Source organism: Saccopteryx leptura, chromosome 6 (assembly GCF_036850995.1).
Source record: "Saccopteryx leptura isolate mSacLep1 chromosome 6, mSacLep1_pri_phased_curated, whole genome shotgun sequence".
Taxonomy (NCBI): domain Eukaryota; kingdom Metazoa; phylum Chordata; class Mammalia; order Chiroptera; family Emballonuridae; genus Saccopteryx; species Saccopteryx leptura.
Window position 1 is genome coordinate 31,763,298 of NC_089508.1, and position 21,035 is coordinate 31,784,332.

Here is a 21,035-nt window from a genome sequence, read left to right on the forward strand (position 1 = left end):
CCAGGGCCAAAGAAGGGCTTTTTTAAATATAAACTGTTAAAAAAGATTTTATTTATTCATTTTAGAGAGGAAAGAGGAGGAGGAGGAGGAGCAGGAAGCATCAACTCCCATATGTGCCTTGACCAGGAGCACCTCTCTCCACACTCTCATTTTACAAAGAGGAGGTTAGATGGCTTGTCCCTCTCTAGGGATTAATCACTGGCTCTGTAGGACCACTCAGGCCTCTAGATTCCCAGCCTAGGATATTCCCACTGGCTGCCCACCCCCAGAGGAGTCTTCTGTTCCAGAGGACACTGGACTGGGAACGCGGGGCAGGACGGAGTAATATGAAGGTTAAGAGACTGCCAGTCTAAAAGTGGTTGGAGGCAGAAAGAAAACGCCTGGTTGTTTTGCAAAGTCTTTAGGATGAGAGGCTCTGATCCTTAGGCCCTGCTATGTTGGACTAGCCAGACTTCCAGAAAGGAAGAATTCTCTGGAAACTGAGTTACCAAGCAGTTGAGTCAATCCCTTAACAACCCATAATAGAAAAGATCTTGGTGGAGATTCTTGGGGCCTATAACATAGAGGAGCTCAATATATTTGTGGGAGGAAGGAAGGAAGGAAGGAAGGAGGAAGAAGGAAGGAAGGAAGGAGGAAGGAAAGGAGAGAGGGAGGAAGGAGGGAGGAGGGAGGGAGGGAAGAGGGAGGGAGGGAGGGAGGAAGGAAGGAGGGAGGGAGGGAGGAAGGAAGGAAGGAAGGAAAGAAGGAAGGAGGAAGGAAGGAAGGAAGGAAGGAAGGAAGGAAGGAAGGAAGGAAGGAAGGAAGGGAGGGAGGAAGGAAGGAAGGAAGGAGGGAGGGAGGAAGGAAGGAAGGAAGGAAAGAAGGAAGGAGGAAGGAAGGAAGGAAGGAAAGAAGGAAGGAAGGAGGGAGGGAGGGAGGGAGGGAGGGAGGAAGGAAGGAAAGAAGGAAGGAGGAAGGAAGGAAGGAAGGAAAGAAGGAAGGAAGGAAGGAAGGAGGGAGGGAGGGAGGGAGGGAGGGAGGAAGGAAAGAAGGAAGAGGGAGGGCAGGAAGGAGGGAGGGAGGGAGGGAAGGAGGGAGGGAGGGAGGAAGGAAGGGAGGGAGGGAGGAGGGAAGAAGGAAAGAAGAGAGGGAAGAACCTGATTTCAAAGGTTCATAAAATAATTTACATATTAATGTATAATTAATTGCATATGCTAGGAAAAAACACGGTCTTGAACCTGATGGCTGAATACCTAAATCTTTACTTAGAAGCTGTGTGACATTGGGCAAATCCCTTAACTTCTGGGGCTTTCATTTATCTACAAATTGAGGAGAGGGTGTTGTGAGAACAAAAAAGATAAATCAACATGAAAGTGCTGGTATACAACAGACTCTTAATAAATGATGGTTGAGGTGATTTCTGTTTCATATTTTAAAGAAGAGAACAACTGGGAGGTTCAGCAACAGTAATACAGAACCTTGGCAGTGTCACAGAGCCCTCCCCTTTCTCCAGCAGCAACTCCCTTTCACTAGCCCAGCTCAGAGCATGCTGCCATCTGCTGGGGAGAAGGGAGAAGTAACACCAAAGCGCTCCTTAACAAACACTAGACTAGACCATGATGAGGAACCACCTGGAAATCAGAAGCATAGGGACCCAACATCCTTTCGGCTGATTCTTATCCTTTAAGACAGGCAGCCCCCTCCAAAAATAAATCCAGGTAGCCCCCTCACCACTGGCCAACAGTCCAGTCTCACCCAGAGGTAAAGCCAGAGGGACACAGAATGCCAGGCCATACTGAAACATTTAGTGACAATTGCAGGTACAATTCACCACAAGGGTATTTAGTTTATTGACCTAGAACCTCCAGGATCCCCTGGCTTGGAGTGCCTCCTAAACTTCCCCTGAACACCTCCAACTCAGCAGGCTGGAGAGGGGAGTTCATTTCTGGGTGACAGGAGTTGGTAGCCCAAGTCTAGGAAAGGGAAGGGGAGACGGATGTACCAGAGCCCGGAACTGAACCCGGAACGCCACGTCACACCCACCCACACCTGCTTGGAGTTTGAATTACCAGGCCTCCTAGTTGCTCTGGATGTCTGGGAGTGGATCTCTGTTTCCCTAGCATCAAGAACAACACTGTGTCCTCTCCCAAAGCCTTACAAAGGACATTCCTTCACCCTTACTCACCAGGGGTAGAGCGAGATAAGTGAGCAGCTCCCCCACCAAAGCGGCAGGATTTCTCATTTTGGGGAGCGCTTAGGCATACCTTGCAGTAGTATAAGGTCTGAGCAGCTTCGTCCTTGCTCATCACAGAAGCATAAGGTTCCCAGGGGCTGCTGGCCTTTATGTGAGGGCTCCAGAGCAGCTCCCTCCTCTGGTGGGTTTAAGGAACCACCTTCCAGTTAGACCAAATCCAACACACTCTGAGACTTGAGCAAGTTTGTTCCGCCATCATCTTTAATCAGGAGCTCCAAATTTCACATGGATGGCATCTGAGCACCCACAGGCTGCCCAGGTCCTGTGGAGCTGGCTGGGATAGGATGGGTGGGGGCGAGAATTCCATCCTCCAGAGACAAGTACAGACAGTGGATCCTTCCCAGGGGCAGAACCCAGTGTTTTACAGGCCTCATGCTTCACCATTAACGTATCATCAGAGAAAAGTGGGTGACTGCGGAACTACCACCCAAACGGGGACACTTACGATAGTAAAAAGGGAGACCGTTCATAATTTTCTGAAAAACAGCACAACCCAAGACAGTCCCAGCATGATGACAGATCATCCACCTCATCAGGAAATAAACCAAATAGGAACAACCAGTCATCACTATTTCTTGCTCCCCCTTAGGTGATTATGAAACCAAAGCGTAAACTGCTCATCAGAGCAAGTAAAACTTTCAGTTTTTGGTGAGATACTGAAACTAGGCGGCTATAAAATGAGGTTTAAAACTCCCTGAGGCTATTCTCACTGGTAAGGTGTGCTGCCCCTTTGGTTTGTGCTCAAATCAGAAGAAACTCCAGCTGACAGCTCTTGTTACATGGAGCTATCCAGGACCTCAGGGCAGGAACACAGATTTTTCAGTTAATTATTAAGAAGCCACTCCCAGGGGGTGCAGCAATAGGGACTTCTTCCTCATATGTGGAGAAACACGTGCATGTTAAGAGTACAAGCCAGCAATTCTGTAATTCCACATTTGGCCGGCGGGGGGCAACATCTCTTTAGCAATGACCAACCACAGCGATAATGCAGGTAACATTTAATTGGCAAAGGAATAAGGGTTTAAAAAAAAAATCCCATCCATATTATTTCCAGTAAGCAATCCCCACATTTACATATTTCGTTCCATTGATTTGAGTGAGACAGAGAGGAAGGCAGGGGGGAAGGGTGAGAGAGGCATCAATTCGTTGTTCCACTTGGTTGTGCACTCATGGATTGCACCTCCTATGTGCCCTGACCAAGGATGGAGCCCACGACCTCGGCTTGCCAAAACCACGCTCCATCCACTGAGCCACTTGGCCACTGTCTGTATTTTCTGTATAGGGATTTTGTTCTCTTTCTATTTACAGTGGTAGGTACATAGTGAGTTTTTAACAAATAAATACTTATAAATTGACCAGTTGGTTAAAGATAACCCAGACTTGCCTGAGGCAATGGTAAGTACAGAGTGAAACAGAAAGAAATAAACTAGGATTGGTGATTATACATGGAAAAACACTTTCCTTTCCGGTCAACAGCTGGCCCACAAAAAATATAGATGTGTGTGTGTGTGTGTGTGTGTGTGTGTGTGTGTGTGTGTGTTTGAAAATTTCCAAAAGATCTTTCTCCAAGAGCAAACCATTATTAATCAAATTCTTTAAAAACAAAGAAACAAAAAATAAACATTAATCTTGGTTTTATAAATCTTCCCTCTCATTTCAAAGTCCATTCCATATACATGTCAGACAAATTATTTCCAGATTTATGCAGGTTTCTACATATTTAAAGATTTTACATTTAGAGATCCCTTTCAGATGCACTGATCCTGAAACACCTCCACCCCTGTCCCCACCAAGCCATCGAAGTCCACCCACCACTGAGAAGGGACCACTGAGATCAGTTTCACCAGGCAGGTCTGAGCGCAGAGCAATGGACTTGCACGAGTTTTAAGTCAGCAACACTCCTCTTCCCACGGAATAGTCCCACACAAGTCCCCGGGGACCTGCACTTCTGCAGCCATCTGTCCAGCTTGCAGACTGGGCTTCTCACTCAGCTTTCCAAGCAGCAGAAAATCAGCACCTTTAATCCCACCAGTGTCCCTGAGCACCATGATCCCAATAGATTCCTTTCTGTAGAGAAACAGACTCAGGAAGCTTTGGGGGGGGGGGCTACAGGGAAAAGAGCTGGGTAGACTGCCCAAGGGCAGGAACACACCCCACAGCCCTCATCCTCATGGTGTTTTCCACAAAAACTGCAGACAGGTGTTTCAGCTTCAGCCCTGATGACATGGGGCCAACCAATGGCTACTGGCCATTTCACAGGCCCACGCCCCATCTTCCAGGGTTCATGGTCACATTGTTTCACTGGGTAAAGCCCCTACAGGGAGGGGACAGCTGGGAGGGAGTCGTCTGAGATACCAAAGACCAGCAAGGCTACCATTGCCACAGGGAGCTGCCTCCCTGGCCAACCAGAAGATAATGTGGCAGCCAGGGCCACCTTCATCCACTACCTGTCTTGCTATGTGTCCTCTGGGAGAGCTCTTGTTGTCACTGTTGTCCCAGCTCCCAGCCAGGGCCCAGGGGCCCTAGATACAGATGCAGGTAGGGTGCAGTGGGGGTGGGGGGAGGACAGTGACATCACCCTCCGAGGGCGCTGAGGCTACAGGTGGGTGAGCTCACCTGAGGAGGGCAGTGAGCAGGCAATCCCACAGCCAGGGCCCAACTTCAGGAAAGGTGACACTGTGGCACTGTGGTGGGCCATGCGCCCAGAGCTGCTGTGCCCGGTCCCTTGCTTCCTACCGTATAATGTGGTCAAAGTGGAGGCCCTTGAAGGAGGGATGTCTATGGCTTGCTGAAGCAAAGAGAGGATTAGGAAGTCCCCCTCCCCCCAGGGGAAGCAAGTACCAAGGTGGGGAGGCGAGGCCTTCACACACCAGAACAGGAAGGGTGGCAGTCACAGAGAGGTAGAGCGGGGACGGCAGAGAGCTGTGGGCCCTGCCCACCACACTCCCCGGCCAAAACCAAAAAGCCTCCACAAGCAACCAGGCCTCTTCCTGGCCACATCATGACAACCAGGCAGCACCCAGATGGGGGCTGCATGGGCCTGATATAGACCCCAGGGTAGGGCCTGGGGGGCGGGGAGAGGGAGGCAGCATCCCTGTATTTTGAGGGTGAGGCTGCTCTCAGGTACAGCTCTGGCCTAGAGGAGAAGCCAGGTGGTCAGCCTCCCCCAGGAAAGGCTCGGGAGGCAGGAAGCAGAGCCCATCACTTTCCACCCCGGGGAAGCGCCGAGGCTGGTCCGGGCTGAGTCACCATGATGTGGTAGATGGACTCCCGGAAGCGCTGGTCTCGGCTCAGCCGCTTGGCCACCTCCTTCAGCTCCTCCATGTTGTTGGCATCCAGCTGGGAGGTCATGAAGGACTGGGACGGCTTCACTGGGAAGAGGAGGGCCCCACCCGCTGTGAACAGCCCTTCCTCCATCAAGGCTGGCTCTATCCCCAGCCCCTGCCCACCTCCCTCACCCAGCATCCTAAGTGCTGCTAAGCGTCTCCCAGCCCTTTCCCACCCACGGGCTCCCCTGGTTCTGGGAAAACCCCAAGGCTGGCGGAGCAGTTCAAGGCCACAGTGTCGGCCCCGGAGCTGGGCCCGCCGTTCCCACTCGGTGCTCTGCCTCTTCTTGCCTTGTCACTAGCGGCCCGTGACAGTCCTGTCCCCACCGGGGCGCACAGACGCGCACACTCACTGTCGTTCCAGGAGGTACTGGATCGGCGCCGGTGGAAACGGCAGCTCTTGATGCGGCGAGTGGCCGCCTTGTGGATGTACACGGAGTTCTTCATGATGACCGGCATCTTGGCCTCCAGCTCGGCGTTCCGGATGCACTCCTCGAAGAACCCTGCGCACAGATCCACGGCACCCTCCCCTTCCGTGCTGTGGCCCGCCCCGCCCCTCCCGGGACACACGGGGACCCCAGCCCTCCCCAGAGTCACTGCTGGAGGGGGCAGAACTGCAGGCTCTCCCCACCCCACCCCAGCTCCAGCCCCCGGAAGGAAGCTGCATCCAGGAGATGCCTGCAGGCAGGAGTCTGAGACACTCCATCCATATCTATTGTAGATATCTAACGCACACCAGCCCCTGCGTGGGGCTTGAGGCCCCTGTTCCCAGCTCCGGGGGCCTGGACTTGGCTGGGGCTGAGCTCGGGGCTGAGGGGCCGGCACCGAGGGCAAGGCTTACTTTTCAGGTGGCTCACGTCGGCGCGCATCCTCTCCTCCTTCTCCCTGTTCCGCACCTTGGAGTTGAGCCCTTGTTCCAGGCTCCTCAAGGCCCCCTCGGCCTCCCGCAGACGCCTTTCCAGGTCCATACGGACTTTCACCTCAGCCTGAAGGGAGCGGGAAGAAAGATGTGGGGTCCTGGGGGGCAGTGGCCATCTCCCCTGGAAGCCTTCCCTGATCACCCCTGGCTCGAGTAGGCTCTCTCAACTTTGGACGTGGATGGAAGTTGCCGCCTCCTGCCTTAGGTGACACCCTTGGCAGATGGCCTGGATTCAGCCCCACACCCAGCAATGATGCCCCAGAGAAGCTGCAGGCCTGCTGCTTCCCCTCAGGGTGGCTCCATCCCCTGCACCTGGCTGGCCATTCAGGTAGCTGCTTGGTAAAGTGCAGGATGTGAGGGAAATCTCCAGGTGAGTGGGGCACCTTGAGCTCCTGCTCAGCCTGCTGCTTCTGGGCCGTCAGCTCCTGCAGCGAGTTCTGCAGCGCCTGGGACTGGCTGGAATAGAACTCACGCTCCTCCTCCAGGGCCCGCGAGCGCTCCTCGTTCTCCTTCATCCTGCAGTGGTGGTGGTGGGGGGGAGCACTCAGTCAGGGCTCCCTCACCAAAGGGGCCTCCAGTGGGAGGGCAGCCCCTCACAGAGATCTGGCTGGAGAAACACTGAGACCTAGGTTTCAGAAGCCCCCAAACTTTGTGGTCCTGTCACCCACGTGATGAGAGGAGTGATGTGGTCAGCCGAGGGCAACCCCAGTGATAAAGTCAGAAGATCTAAGTCCTGGGTCTATGTCATGCTGGTCCTGTGACCACAGGAAAAAGGACAAGCTGAGTTATAACCCCTCCAAGGCTGAGTTTCCTCTTCTGTAAAAAGGGGCTAAGAGCACACTCCCAGCAGGCCACAAAGCATTGTTATACAGACCCAATGAGTCTCTGTACAGCTTACACCATTGCAAGAGATAATGACCCAGTCAGCTCTGTGTAGTGAAGGTTCTATTCCCATTTGCCTGGTGGGAAAACTGAGTCCCAGGCAAAAGGAAGTGAGCGACCTATCCGGGCAATGGCAACTAGAACTCAAAAGTCCAGGTGTCCAGTACAAGGAAAACGACCAATCCCCAAAGCCAATCATGGACTCCAGGGTCCCGGGCTCCTCACCGCTTCTCTGCCAGAAGCTTCTCCTCCAAGAGCTGCTGCATCTTCTCCTCTATCTGCCTTAGGTTGCTATGGAGACCACCCGTGGGAGTCGGCTGCTCGCTCTGATTGGCCAGTGTCTGCAGTTGGTTCTCATTCTCCTCCAGCATTTCCAGGGTTTTCTTCTTCTCTAGGGACAGTTCCTGGCATGGAGGGAGGGAAAAAAGGGAGAGAAGAAAGAGGAAGAGCCTAACTTAGGTTCTCCAGCATGGCTGCTCTCACCTGCCTTCCGGTTCCAGGGAGTGATGCTCTCCGCTCAGTCCGGTATGAGGGACACTGGAAATGTCTTCGTTCTTCCCATGAGGTAAAAGGCCAACCAAGATCTCCTTCCTCACAACAAGGCAAGGTTATCCCCTCCATTGAGGGAGTCAGAGAGCAGCCCAGTGAGGCTTCTAGGGGAGGTGGCACCTACTACAACCCGGGCTCCAGACCCAAGGGCACCAAGGCCTTCTGGGGTTCTTGTTCCTCCACAGGCAAGTGAGGGAGTGTGTTGGGGTCATATGAAAAACACCCACCAAGGTCAGACCAAGAGCTGGTTTACGTTCACCCATTTATCAGACTGGAATCTTGCACTACTCAGAAATTCTGGAGTTGAAAAGACCCATGTTAAAACCACCTCCCATGATGTGAATTAAAAAAAGATAAACAAATAAAGGCATCTCAAACAAAGCCCCAGTCAGTCGAGGGAGAAGAGAAACCCTTGCAGTCTGCCAGGCAGCTCATAAATTCAGTAAACCTTATGATCCTCTCAGCATGCCAAGTTCACTTTAAGTGCTGGGCTTGGAAAGACCTTAAGACACAGTCTAGTGAAGTTCACAGTTCACAGAACACAACCTAGTGTGTTAGGAGCCATAACATATGTACAAAAGTACAAAGCACCATGGGAGATCAGAGCAAATTCCTGCCTTGAGGAGTCAGGGAAGCTTGACCAAGGGGATGTCTGAGCTGAGCCTTAGAAGGATGAAAGAGTTCCCCGGGCAGAAAAGAGGTGACAGGGCATTCTGTGCACAAGGGACACTGTGGGAAAAGGTGTGAAGGATGAGAGAGCTTGTCTTCTTTGGAGCACGTGAGCTCAGTGGTTCAAAGTAGGGGGCGGGGTGTCTTTGTTCGGGGTGAGGAAGGGCAGCCCAGGGCAACAGGGGGGCAGAAGCCGGAGCCAGAGTTCGCACTTGTATGCCATGCTAAAGAGTTGGAGCTTTGTCCTTGACACATGCCACCTCCTCCCTCTCACAGTTTACGTGTATCAAGTGGAGGTGACCTGGCGGTTGATTTCCCTTCGAGCTCAATTTCACCCTGGAGCAGCTAAGTGAATGAGCCACAGAAGGAAGTGGTGGGTGGCCCCGCCGCCCAGCCTAATCAATCTTCCGTCTGGTATAAAAATATAAGCACTGAAGAAGGTGGATTTCCTGAGGCACAGTCATAGCAAGGGCAAAATAAAATTTGCCCTTCTGGGTCCTGCTTTGGGCCTCATAAGTTGGCTGCAGTTCCCAACAGTCCACAGAGAAGAGACCTTCTCATGCCCCGTTACCCTTACAGATGGCTCAGTAACTGGGGAAACACTGTTGGAAAAAAGAGGATCACGTGGCCCAACCAACCAGCCCGCCACCCAGTCAATCAGCCCGCCAGCGGCCCCGCACCTCCAGCGTCTGCTGCAAGGACTCCGTGAAGTGCCTCAGCTCCTTCTTCTCCTGCTCCACTCCCTTGAGGCATCTTGCAGTCAGTTCTAGCTCCCTGCAGGGACAGAGGGCGTGGGTATGTCAGTGCGCACTCCTGCCCCTCCCCTTTGTACACAGAATAGCTTTTTGTCACCTCAGTAAGGCCCATTGGGGTTCCTGAAAGGCCAGCCCTTCCGCAGGGCTGAGTCCCGCCAGCAGCGGTAGGGGCGGGGCGCGGCGCTGAAAGAAGACCCGGCGGAGTGGGGCTGAAGTCACTTGCTCCAGGTACCCGGGCACTTATCAATGGGAAGAAACCCGGACCGGGGTGCCCATGCCACAGGCAGAGAAGCACTGAGGAGCACTGGGGTCCTAGCCTCACCCTGTCTTCCCTGGACGGTCCCTGGACACTCACTCTGACATGGGACATGGCTGAGTTCTTTCTCTGGGGTGACAAACTCCTTACTGCTTTCCTAACAAGCCTGGGCCACCTCAGGCCTTTATGCTTGGTTTCCCCCTTCCTGCTTGGAGTTCCTTTCCATTCTCCTGCCCAATGTTCCAAATCCATCTTCAAGGCCCAGCTCGATCTAATCTCTGTTCAAACCCATAAGGATTATATATATAAATATAAATATTTAAAAAAAAATTTTTTTTTCAGGGAATCTGCCCCCCATGCCTCCTAGCATTTGGTTATATATTATTCTGTTGATGTTTTCTGGGTGTGAGTCATTTTTCCAACCAAACCCTCAAGGCAGAGGCCTACTCTTCTATTCCAGGGTCTGGCAGAATTCTGGAATTGAGCAGGTGTTTGGCTGTTTACTTTTTTTTTTTTTTTTGTATTTTTCTGAAGCTGGAAATGGGGAGAAACAGTCAGACAGACTCCCGCAGGCGCCCGACCGGGATCCACCCGGCACGCCCACCAGGGGCGATGCTCTGCGCACCAGGGGGCGATGCTCTACCCCTCCAGGGCGTCACTCTGCCACGACCAGAGCCACTCTAGAGCCTGGGGCAGAGGCCAAGGAGCCATCCCCAGCGCCCAGGCCATCTTTGCTCCAATGGAGCCTTGGCTGCAGGAGGGGAAGAGAGAGACAGAGAGGAAGGAGGGGGGGGGGGGTGGAGAAGCAAATGGGCGCTTCTCCTATGTGCCCTGGCGGGAATTGAACCCGGGTACCCCCCACGCCAGGCCGACGCTCTACCGCTGAGCCAACCGGCCAGGGCCTTGGCTGTTTACTTGGTAAGATTCTTGAGCTTCTCCCTCCCCCAATTATATGTCGAATGACTTCTTTTATAAGGTTAGCACAAGGAAAATCTTCCTGGGCTCTCACTGAGGACCAGTCGTGATAAAGATGCTGACGATCACCACACTGTCACCACCAGTGCCCAGAGCAGGCTCTCCGTGTTCCTGGACAGGCCGCATCGGAATGATCTGGGGAGCTTTTCTAAAATACTGAGTTCCGGGCTCTACCGTTAGGAGGTTCTAATTCTGTTAAAGGATTATAATGTGCAAATGGTTTGCAAACCATACACAGGATTAAAGATCCCAAGGGCTATCACTAGCCAGAATGTGAAGGGACTGTGTAAGAAAGACAGGGAATGTCGGGGATCTTGGCTAATGGCACCCCCAGACCAGCTTGGGCCTGTCTGCCCTGGGTAAGGAAGGTTTGACAAGGCAGGAGGGCTTGCAGCTTAGGGGGCTGGCTGTTGTGCCCCAGTGGCCTATTTGTGTGGAATCTACAGCTTTTCCTGGGCACACCCCAAGACCTAGAGCATTGGGAAGATAGACCAAACCAAGTCATCAAGTAGGGAGGATCTCCTGGGTGGGAGCCTCTGCAGGGCTGCCCAGTAACGGGGTTCCCAGGTGCCCAAGCCCAGCTGCGCCTTCCTCCCACTTCCCCTTGGGGCACCCCCACCACCTCTTGATCTGCTCCTGCTCCATTCTCAGCTCCTGCACCACCTCCTCAAACTGCTGCTTCTCCGCCTCCAGCACCTGGTTAAGGCGCTCGAGCTCCTGAAGAGAATACAGAGAAAGAAGAGTCATGGGCAGCTGGAGAACCCCCACTCTAACCTAGAAGACCTTCTGGAAATCCAGCACCAAACTGGAAATTAAGTCCTGCAGAGTCCTGGACCCCTCAATGACACGCAGTCTTAACACTGACGTCTGTGATAACCTAGGCTCACTTAAATCACTTTTAGCAAGCTGAAGGCAGGGCTTAGAAATGATCCCAACATTATTTCTTGCGATTGGACATGATGATAATTCTAGATGTCACTCACCCTTAGGCATGCTGACTGGCCCTCAAGCCCTGAAGAATAGAGTGGTATGTATTTCCATTAAAGATCTTTGGAGTGACAGCTATTAGAAGTGGCAAAGAAAAGCCATTCCAAACCCAAAAATCATAGAATAACAACTCTTTTTTCTCTCTCAAGGCATCTGCAAAGCAATGAGCATAGGTGGCTGCAGCTTCCCCTGTCCTGAGCCCCAAGCGAACGGGAGAGCCAGAGCCCAGGACAGGCCAGCCCAGTCCTTTCAGGAATGCCAGCAAGCATGAGGGTTTTCCCAAGTATGTGCCCTCCGGGGGTCCTGTTTTCCTGGGTTTCAACAGCAGGTGGTGTTGTGGAGTACACTTCAAGTGAAGCATGGCTAGAAACATTTTTGTGATGACTGCTTTGCTCCTCCACATATCACACGGTGGGAGGATATCATTTCTAGATCAACTTTCTCTCTCATCTTCTAGGTCCGAATTATACTCTCATTTTGTCAGCCAGGGGCTTTGTTTGCAAGGATCATGGAAACGCCCCCAAGGAGTGGGGCTGCCTGGAGGGCGAGGTTGCCATTGGCTTTGAGGAGACACAGAGAAAGAATAAAACCTAAAAGAAAGGGAAGAGTCTCATTCCAAACTTCATGCCCTCCTTTCCTAAATTTCTTACCCAAAGAAATTGCTCTTTCTTTCCCTTCTGATCATTCTTGGCATTCTTGGCAGGGCTCACTAATGGTCACTGTGAGGCCTGCTCACTGGCATTCTAATGTCCCTCTGGGCACACCGAACAGTCCCAGTGTACCTGCAAAAGCTGGGTGGGCCCATGGGATTGGCTAAGGCCAGTGGAACATGGGCTGAAGTGTGTTACTTCCAAGCAGATGCCTTTAAAAGATAGGGCATGACATGCTATGTTCCCTTTCCCTTGTCATGGTAGCTAGTGCTGCTGTGAACGATGGAGGCTTGATTAGCCTGGAGCCCTGAGAGGAGATATGGAGCAGATCCCCCAGCTGACCCAGGGAACTCAGTGGAAATAGATGTTCACTGTTCAAAGCCACTAATATTCTGGAGTTAGGTATTATTGCAGTAGATATAGCCATATATAGATATAATATAAATATAATTAAAATTTTTTTATAGAGTCCCCCCCACTTTTTTTTCCCTATTTTTCTGAAGTGAGAAGTGGGGTGGGGAGAGGCAGACAGACAAAGACTCCTGCATGCGCCCGACAGAAATCCACCTGGCATGCCCACCAGGGGGTGATGCTTGGCCTTTTTGGGGCTTTGCTCTGCTGCAATCGGAGCCATTCTAGCACCTGAGGTGGAAGCCATGGAGCCATCCTCAGCACCCGGGCCAACTTTGCTCCAATGGAGCCTTGGCTGCGGGAGGGGAAGAGAGAGAGAGAGAGAAAGTAGAGGGGGAAGGGTAGAGAAGCAGATGGGTCCTTCTCCTGTGTGCCTTGGCCAGGAATCGAACCCAGGACTTCCACACACCGGGCCAACACTCTACTGCTGAGCCAATCAGCCAAGCCCCACCCCCAACACTTTTTTTTTAAATAAGTGAGAGGTAAGAAGGTAGAGACAGACTCCTATATGCACCCTAAGATCCACCCAGCAAGCGCATTGGGGGGTGATGCTCTGCCCATCTGGGCCGCTGCTCTGTTGCTCAGCAACGAGCTATTTTAGTGCCTGAGGTGAGGCTTTAGAGACATCCTTAGCACCTGGGGCCAACTTTGCCTGAACCATTTGGGCCATGGCTGCAGGAGGTAAAGAATGAGAGAGATAGAGAGGGGGGAGGGAAAAGCAGGGTTGCTTCTCCTGTGTGCCTTGACCAGGAATCAAACCGAGAATTTCCACACTCTAGGCTGACGCTCTACCACTGAGCAACTGGCCAGGGTGGTGAGTCCTTCCCTTTTTTTTTTTTTTTTTTTTTGTGGCAGAGACAGATAGGGACAGACAGACAGGAAGGAAGAGAGATGAGAAACATCAATTCTTTGTTGCGGCTCCTTAGTTGTTCATTGATTGCTTTCTCATATGTGCCTTGACTGGGGGCTACAGCAGACCAAGTGACCCCTTGCTCAAGCCAGTGACCTTGGGTCCAAGCTGGTGAGCCTTACTCAAACCAAATGAGTCCGTGCTCAAGCTGGTGACCTCGGGGTCTCAAACCTGGGTCCTCCACATCCCAGTCTGACGCTCTATCCACTGTGCCACTGCCTGGTCAGACTCCCTCCTTTTTAATAAAAGTTCAGCGTTTCAAAAAGTTTGAAAACCTTTATGTTAATACATTCTCAGTAGCTGACCGTTGGAATTGCTAGGGATGATAAGCCTCTCTGTGGCCCCAAATTTTGAAAACCTGGCTTATTTCCTCTCTCTGATGGCCTCTGTCAGCTGTGGTAGGGCTGTTCAGGGGGCAGGGGAAGTTATAGGTTACAAATGTCTTCAAGCCTAGACCTGAAAAGTCATAAGGACAGCTGGCTCTTATAGGCACCTGGCTTCTGCTGCTTCAGAGCCGATCGCCCAGGACCCAGCTGGAGGACGCCACCTCACACTCTTGGTTTCTCCTTCCTGAAGAGCCCCTTTCTCCAGTACTCTGGCCTACAAATATTTCCCTGTACTTACCATGGCACTGGGATAGCTTTTTGTAATTGAAAATGGGAGAAAACAAATTACTAAAATGCCATCGAAATGTCCATATGCTGCTGGTAAGAGTGTAAATAGGTACAATTTTTCTGAAAAGCAATTTGGCAATAGGCATCAGGAGTCTTACATTTCCTTGCCCTTTGAGTCAGTAATCTCACCTATAAGAATCTATCCTAAAGAAATCATAGGCCTGGCTGGTTATTCCAGTGGTTGGAGTATCATCCTGAAACACCAAGGTTGCAGGTTCGATCTCCGGTCAGGGCACGTAGGGAAAGTGACCAGTGGGTGCACAGCTAAGTGGGACAACAAATGAAAACTTCCCTCCCTCCCTCCCTTCTTCTCTCTTTTTTCTCTTTCTCTCTCCTCCTCTCTCTAGAATCAATCAATAAATTAAAAAAAAAAAGAATATCAAGAAATAATTAGAAAAGTAGACCAGGATTGATGCACAAGGATGTTCACTGTAGTATAATATATAATATAATAATGAAAACAGCCTAGATGTAAAAAAATAGAAAGTTAATGAAATTAAACATTACATATTAATCAATCTGTACATGGTCACTAAAACACATTTTCAAAGAATGTTGAATGACATTAAAGATTGCTGGAGGTACAGTACAATGTTAATAAAGGTATAATTAAAAAGCAGGCCATAAAATTGGATATCTGATTTGATCCCTAAGACATATATAAAAATAATGCATTTTTATTTTATTATTTCTTTTTCCCCTCCTTTTTTTTTTTTTTAAAGATTTTATTTCTTTTAGAGAAGAGAGAGAGAAAAAGGAGAAGGAGCAGGAAGTATCAACTCCCATATGTGCCTTGACCAGGCAAGCCCAGGGTTTCAAACGAGTGACCTCAGCGTTCCAGGTCAATGCTTTGTCCACTGCGCCACCACAGCAGGCCCTCTATTTTTATTTATTTAGAAGTTAAGTTTAACGAGGTGACATTGATCAATAAAAGTACATAGGATTCGAGGAACATTTCTATAGCATTTGAACTGTTGATTGCGTGGTGTGCCCATCACCCAGTCAAATTATTTCCCGTCACTGTATATTTGAATAATGCACTTTTTAAAAAGACTGAAAAGAAACACACAGAGAAGTTAACAGTAGCTGTCTGTCGATTGTGGGATTAAGGATAAGTTTGTTTTCCAAGTTTTCTACAAAGAGCATGGTTTCTACCATGAGGAAAAGGTTATGCATTAAAGAGGAAAAAGAAAGACAACCTTCCTAGTTTGCGCACTTCTTTCCCACCTTTCATCTCACCTGTCTGGTGCTTACATGAAGCTGATGTCCACGTGCAGCCTGAGAATGCTGCAACCTATAAACCTGCAGCAGCCAGAACCTCTGTTCCTGCAGCCCAGGATGGTATGAGTGCCTGCAGCAGCCCTGCAGCCTGAGAATGCTGCAACCTATAAACCTGCAGCAGCCCTGCAGCCTGAGAATGCTGCAACCTATAAACCTGCAGCAGCCAGAACCTCTGTTCCTGCAGCCCAGGATGGTATGAGTGCTTGCAGCAGCCCTGCAGCCTGAGAATGCTGCAACCTATAAACCTGCAGCAGCCAGAACCTCTGTTCCTGCAGCCCAGGATGGTATGAGTGCCTGCAGCAGCCCTGCCACAGACTGAGGTCAGCCAAGACCGGCCTCAGCTAAAGCCTTTCTCCACCATACAGTGTTTGTTCTGACTCTTGGGCCTGACTTAAGTTGCAAGAGTATAAGGTTGGAAAGAAGTCACAAGAAAGCATATTCCAGCTCAATGAAAGGGAAGAACTTTCAAATAACAGCAATAATGCGAAGGTTCCCTCTGGAGGTACTGAGTTGCCCACCACAGGCTCAGGATCAACATCCATCAGGAAGGTAGGCCAAGAACCTCACCTTGAAGTGGGAGGTTATTTCCAACTCTAAGAGTCTGTGTTCTGATGAGAGCACCCCGGGTGGAAAGGATCCTTCCTGACTAGTGCTAGGCATTTTTTTTTTATTGATTGATATTTGAAGAGGGGGAGTGGAGAGAGAGAGTGAGAAAGAGGGGGAGAAGTGGGAAGCATTTACTCATAGTAGCTGCTTCCTGTATGTGCCTTGATCAGGCAAGCCCAGGGATTCAAACCAGCGACCTCAGTATTCCAGGTCGACGCTTTATCCACGACACCACCACAGGTCAGGAGGGGCATTTCTGATTTCCCATGTGCTCACCCATGTACAAGGCTGAGCTCTCACAGTCAAGCCAGAAAAGGAAAAATAGGCAGGCTGCCCTCCTTCAGGGAATGAGAGATGAGGCCACTGGGAGCCAGGGACACCAGAGGGACCTGGCACCAAGGAAGGGGACAGCCTTCTGGCTCCAGGCCAGTGAATCCAGGATGTCTGCCCCTGTGCGTTCTGCTCGTGCCCCCAAGTCCCAGACCCTTTCCATCCCATGGAGGCTGTCACCGCTGCACAATCATACAGCATGCACTGCACGGGCACCAAGCACTCCTCTGCTTTCTATTTCATTGAGCCTCACGACGACCCAGGAGCTAGGTGAGCACAGCTATTACTGTTATTGGAGTATCACAGATGGAGAAACTGAAGGTCAGAGAGGCTAACTTGTCCAAGACCACACAATCCAGTGTTAGAGTTGAGACTCTAATCTGGGGCTCCTGATCCCAGACCCTGAGTCTTCCTTTAGGCCAGGCAGGCTCTTAGAGACCAGAGAATCTTCATCTCATCACTGGGCCATTGTTCCAAATGCCTTTCTAATGGCAAGCACAGGCAGACCGAGACAATCTCTGTGACCTGGAGTAGAGAGGGGGAAGGTGCAGGGGACAGGCAGATCCACAATATGGATGATAAATTTAAGGAAGGAAAACCTTGACAGAATGACTCAGGTCTATTCCCGATCTGGAGTGACTGGCTGACACGGGGCTATAACCCTGGGCACCGTCCTCTCCCTCCTGCCTGCTCAGAGCAGCCTTCTCCGTGAGAACCAGCTCAGCCCGAGGGAGTTTCACATGTTAAACCAAAACCAAAACAAAACAAACCAGGGAGCTCACAACTGATAGGCTTCCCTCCTTCAGCGTACTATGGCTTTAAGGGAAGCCGATGTGCCGTGGGTCGCCGCTGTCCTCATTTCCTGGCTAAAGACCTAGATAGTGTGTCTAAATTTTCCTCCGGCTAACTGCTGCCCCAGATTTAGCCTCTCTGATGGATAAGTCTGTCTCTCCCCTGCCAGTGGCTGTGTCTGTCACCCCATTCCATCCCCTGGCTTCCTCAGTTACCTGTTGTTAAGTCACTGACAATCCGCCAGAAGTCCCATTTCTCGAAATGTACAGAACAGTTGGAAAAAAAAAAATCCAAAATGCTAATGCAGGGCCTAGCATGAGAACCTGGGCACACGGAAGCCGGATGTTGCTGTCACCACACCAGTCCTCATACCCGTGCGATCCTAACCCAGATTCTCCACAGGTTTGGGTTTGGGAATTTCATTGGTTTGGGTTGGATTTTTTTTTATATTGTTGTTAATTGGCAAAATGATTCGTAAGCCCAGCTGAAAGAGTAAATGGGCAAGACTATCTGATAAAATTCTGGAAGAAGAAAAATGAGGGTGAATTGCCCTACTGGATTGAAGTCAAGATGTAGTGTACAATTACAAGAATAAAAAATGTTCATTCATTGTTCGAGGGTCTTTAAGGAGAAGCAAAAAGATAAGGAATATAAATAATAAAATGGCAATAAATACATGTCTATCAATAATTACTTTAAATGCAAATGGATTAAATGTTCCAATCAAAAGACATACGGAGGCTGAATGGAAAACAAAACAAGACCCTGTCACATGCTGTCACTTCAGATCAAAAGATACACACAGACTGAAAGTTAAAGGATAGAAAAAGATTTTTTTTTAATTTTTATTTTATTTTATTTTATTTTATTTTATGGAATCCAGAGAGAGGAAGGGTGGTAAGGGGGAGGCAGAAACATCAATCTGTTTCTGTATGTGCCCTAGTCAAGGACTGAACCAGCCACCTCTGCATTGCATGACAATGCTCCAGCCAAGTGAGCCATCGAGCCAGGACAGAAAAAGATATTTCATGAAAAGAGAAACAAGCCAACAAACAAAAGGCTGGGTTAGCGATACTTATATCAGACAAAATGGACTTTAAAACAAAGAGACAAAAGAAGACTCAACAATTCCACTTCTGGGTTTTTATCCAAAGAAACTCAGAACACTACATTCAAAAGATATCCATATGCATCCATATGTTTATTGCAGCATTATTCATAATAGCCAAGATATGGGAGCAACCTAAGTGTCTATCAGTAGGTGAATGGATAAAGAAGATATAATGCATATAAATAATGGAATATGACTCAGCCATAAAAAGGAGTGGTATCCTGCCATCTGCAACAACGTGGATGGGTCTAGAGGGCATTGTGCTGAGTGAGATAAGTCAGACAGAGACAGACAAATGCCAGATGATTTCACATATATGTGGAACCTAAATAACAAAAAAAGCAACTTTGGATGATGGGCACACAATGCAATCAACGGTTCAAATGCCATGGAGATGTTCACCTGAAAGCTATGTACTCTTATTGATCAATGACACCCCATTAAATTTAATTTTTAAATAAAAAATAAAAATTCTTTTGGCCCTTGAAAAATATAAAAAACAAATAAGCAGAACAGAAACAGACTCCTGGATACAGACGACATTTTGATAACAGCCAGATAGGAGGAGGTTGGGTGGATGGGTGAAAAAGGTGAAGGGATTAACAAGTTCAAACTGTTAGTTATAGAATAGTCACGGGGATATAAAGTACAGCATAGGGAATATAGTCAATAATATTGTAATAATAAGTACGTACGGTGTCAGATGGGCACTAGATTTATTGGGGTGATCACTTTGTAAGTTATATAATGTCTGTCACTTGATTGTACACCTGAAACTAATATAATATTGTCTGTCAACTGTAATTGAACAATACAAAAATTATTTAAAGTAAATTAAAAAAATGTTCATTCACTGACTCATTCCACAACATTTATGAAGCGCTCAACCTGGGCCAGATGCTGTGCCAGGCCCGGGAACGTATGGGGTCGTACGGGGACATGACTGTGGGGCCTGTTTCAGAGCCCAGAAAGGGGTGGCTGGGAAGGGTGAGGGGTTAGCAAGAGTCAGGTTGAGAGACAAGCACCGAGCCAAGGTCCCAGCCCTATGACTTGTCTGAGAGAGGACAGGAAAAGCAACTGGGGCAAAGAGAAGTGATCTTCCTCTGCAGGCTTCTCTGGGCAAGCCACTCTGCAGCTTTGGGCCCAGGCAATTCACATGCAGGGTGGGCCCATAACTAATAACAAGATGATTATAGCTTGACCAGGTGGTGGCGCAGTGGATAGAGCATTGGACTGGGATGCAGAGGACCCAGGTTCAAGACCCCAAGGTTGCCAGCTTGAGCGTGGGTTCATCTGGTTTGAGCAAAGTTCACCAGCTTGGACCCAAGGTCGCTGGCTTGAGCAAGGGGTTACTCGGTCTGATGTAGCCCCACGGTCAAGGCACATATGAAAAAGCAATCAATGAACAACTAAAGTGCCACAACAAAAAATTGATGCTTCTCATCTCTCTCCCTTCCTGTCTGTCTGTCCCTATCTGTCCCTCTCTCTGACACTATCTCTGTCTCTGTAAATAAAAAAAAAATTTTTTAAAGAAAAAGATGGTTATACTAACAAACACAGATATACATTAAGCATGTATTATATGCCAAGCATTTTATAGTTAACATCTTACTTAATCCTCACAACATCCCTAATAAGATGGGTTTAATTATCATCCCTGTTGTTCATGTGAGAATATTGATGTTCAGAGAGGTTAGGTAACTTGCGCAAGGTCACACAGCTAGAAGTGATGAAAGTCCAATACACAGGCAGCCTGGCTCCAGAGTCCACACTGCTAACTACTATCCTACTCTGCCCTCCAGGGGAGGTAACAACTCCTCAGAACAGACAAGGCCCAATGCTGCATGGGGATTCCAAATGAAGTGGACTTCAGCAGCTCTCTACCCTCAAATGCAGCAATGGTCTACTTTACCCCACAGACTGCCTCAGACCAATGCCAACGGGACTAGTATTATCCACATTCAGAGAACGAAGGAATCCCTGAGATCATCCAACCCGACTACCCTTAAGGTGCCAGAACCCCTCTATAAATACTAGAGGCCAGCTTGCTGTGAATATCATCAGTGACAAGCAGTGCATTACCTATCAGCACAGCTGGTACAATTTGGGGATGGCTCTTTCTCTAGGAGGTGGTCGCCCACTCTTTTTACTTTCCTCCCCACAACTGGCCAAAAGAAACACGCTTCTTGCCAAGAAACCCCGGCAAACCTCAAGCACTGCCATCTCACTGAGCTCCCTGCTCTTGCCAGTGACTTCCCCAGCCATTCTCCCCCACCTCCCCGTCATTCCCTAACGCCAGAAGCACGAGCCTGTGGCTGTTCGGGGACCCACAGAGCAGCAGGTGGGGAGGGCAGCATTCTGAGCGGCCGCAGTGGGCACCTACCTCTCTCTGCTCCCTCTGCAGGCAGAGCTCTTCGGTCTCCTCCATCAGTTTGTCTGCCAAAGTGAGCACACACACACATTCTCATGAAAAACTCACTCCAGACCCGGTCCTGCGGGGTTAGTGCCGCGGTCACCTCTGTCACTCGCAGCATCTCCCAAGGAAGAGGTCAGCACTGCTGCACCGGGCCAGCCAAAGGGTGGGGCCGGCTCCTGGGACTGAAGCTGCTACCCTCCTTTCCTGTCACTGTCCCTGCTTTGTGCAGTCGTAAGTCAAGAACGGCCTTATTCTTGGAAGCTCAAGTGAGTCTCTGCACCCCCTTAGTGTCTGGCTAGAGGG

At 49.8% G+C, this 21,035-nt stretch overlaps 1 protein-coding gene across 5 annotated transcripts in view; it reads right to left on the bottom strand.

The window, feature by feature from the left end:
* Positions 1–3,225: 3,225 nt before the first annotated feature.
* PLEKHD1 (pleckstrin homology and coiled-coil domain containing D1) overlaps positions 3,226–21,035 on the bottom strand; it is a 32,299-nt gene continuing 14,489 nt past the window's right edge. For 2 of the 5 annotated variants that reach the window (XM_066388390.1, XM_066388389.1), the window contains exons 6-13: positions 20,700–20,752; positions 11,187–11,281; positions 9,259–9,352; positions 7,586–7,764; positions 6,862–6,994; positions 6,401–6,545; positions 5,913–6,062; positions 3,226–5,604 (exon numbers count right to left, since the gene is read on the bottom strand). In XM_066388390.1, coding sequence (XP_066244487.1) covers positions 5,435–5,604; positions 5,913–6,062; positions 6,401–6,545; positions 6,862–6,994; positions 7,586–7,764; positions 9,259–9,352; positions 11,187–11,281; positions 20,700–20,752 — 1,019 coding nt within the window. In that variant the 3' untranslated portion in view covers positions 3,226–5,434. Of the gene's footprint in view, positions 5,629–5,906; positions 6,063–6,400; positions 6,546–6,861; positions 6,995–7,585; positions 7,765–9,258; positions 9,353–11,186; positions 11,282–20,699; positions 20,753–21,035 lie in introns of all 5 variants that reach the window. The other 3 variants (XM_066388386.1, XM_066388384.1, XM_066388385.1) reach the window with 2 other exon arrangements.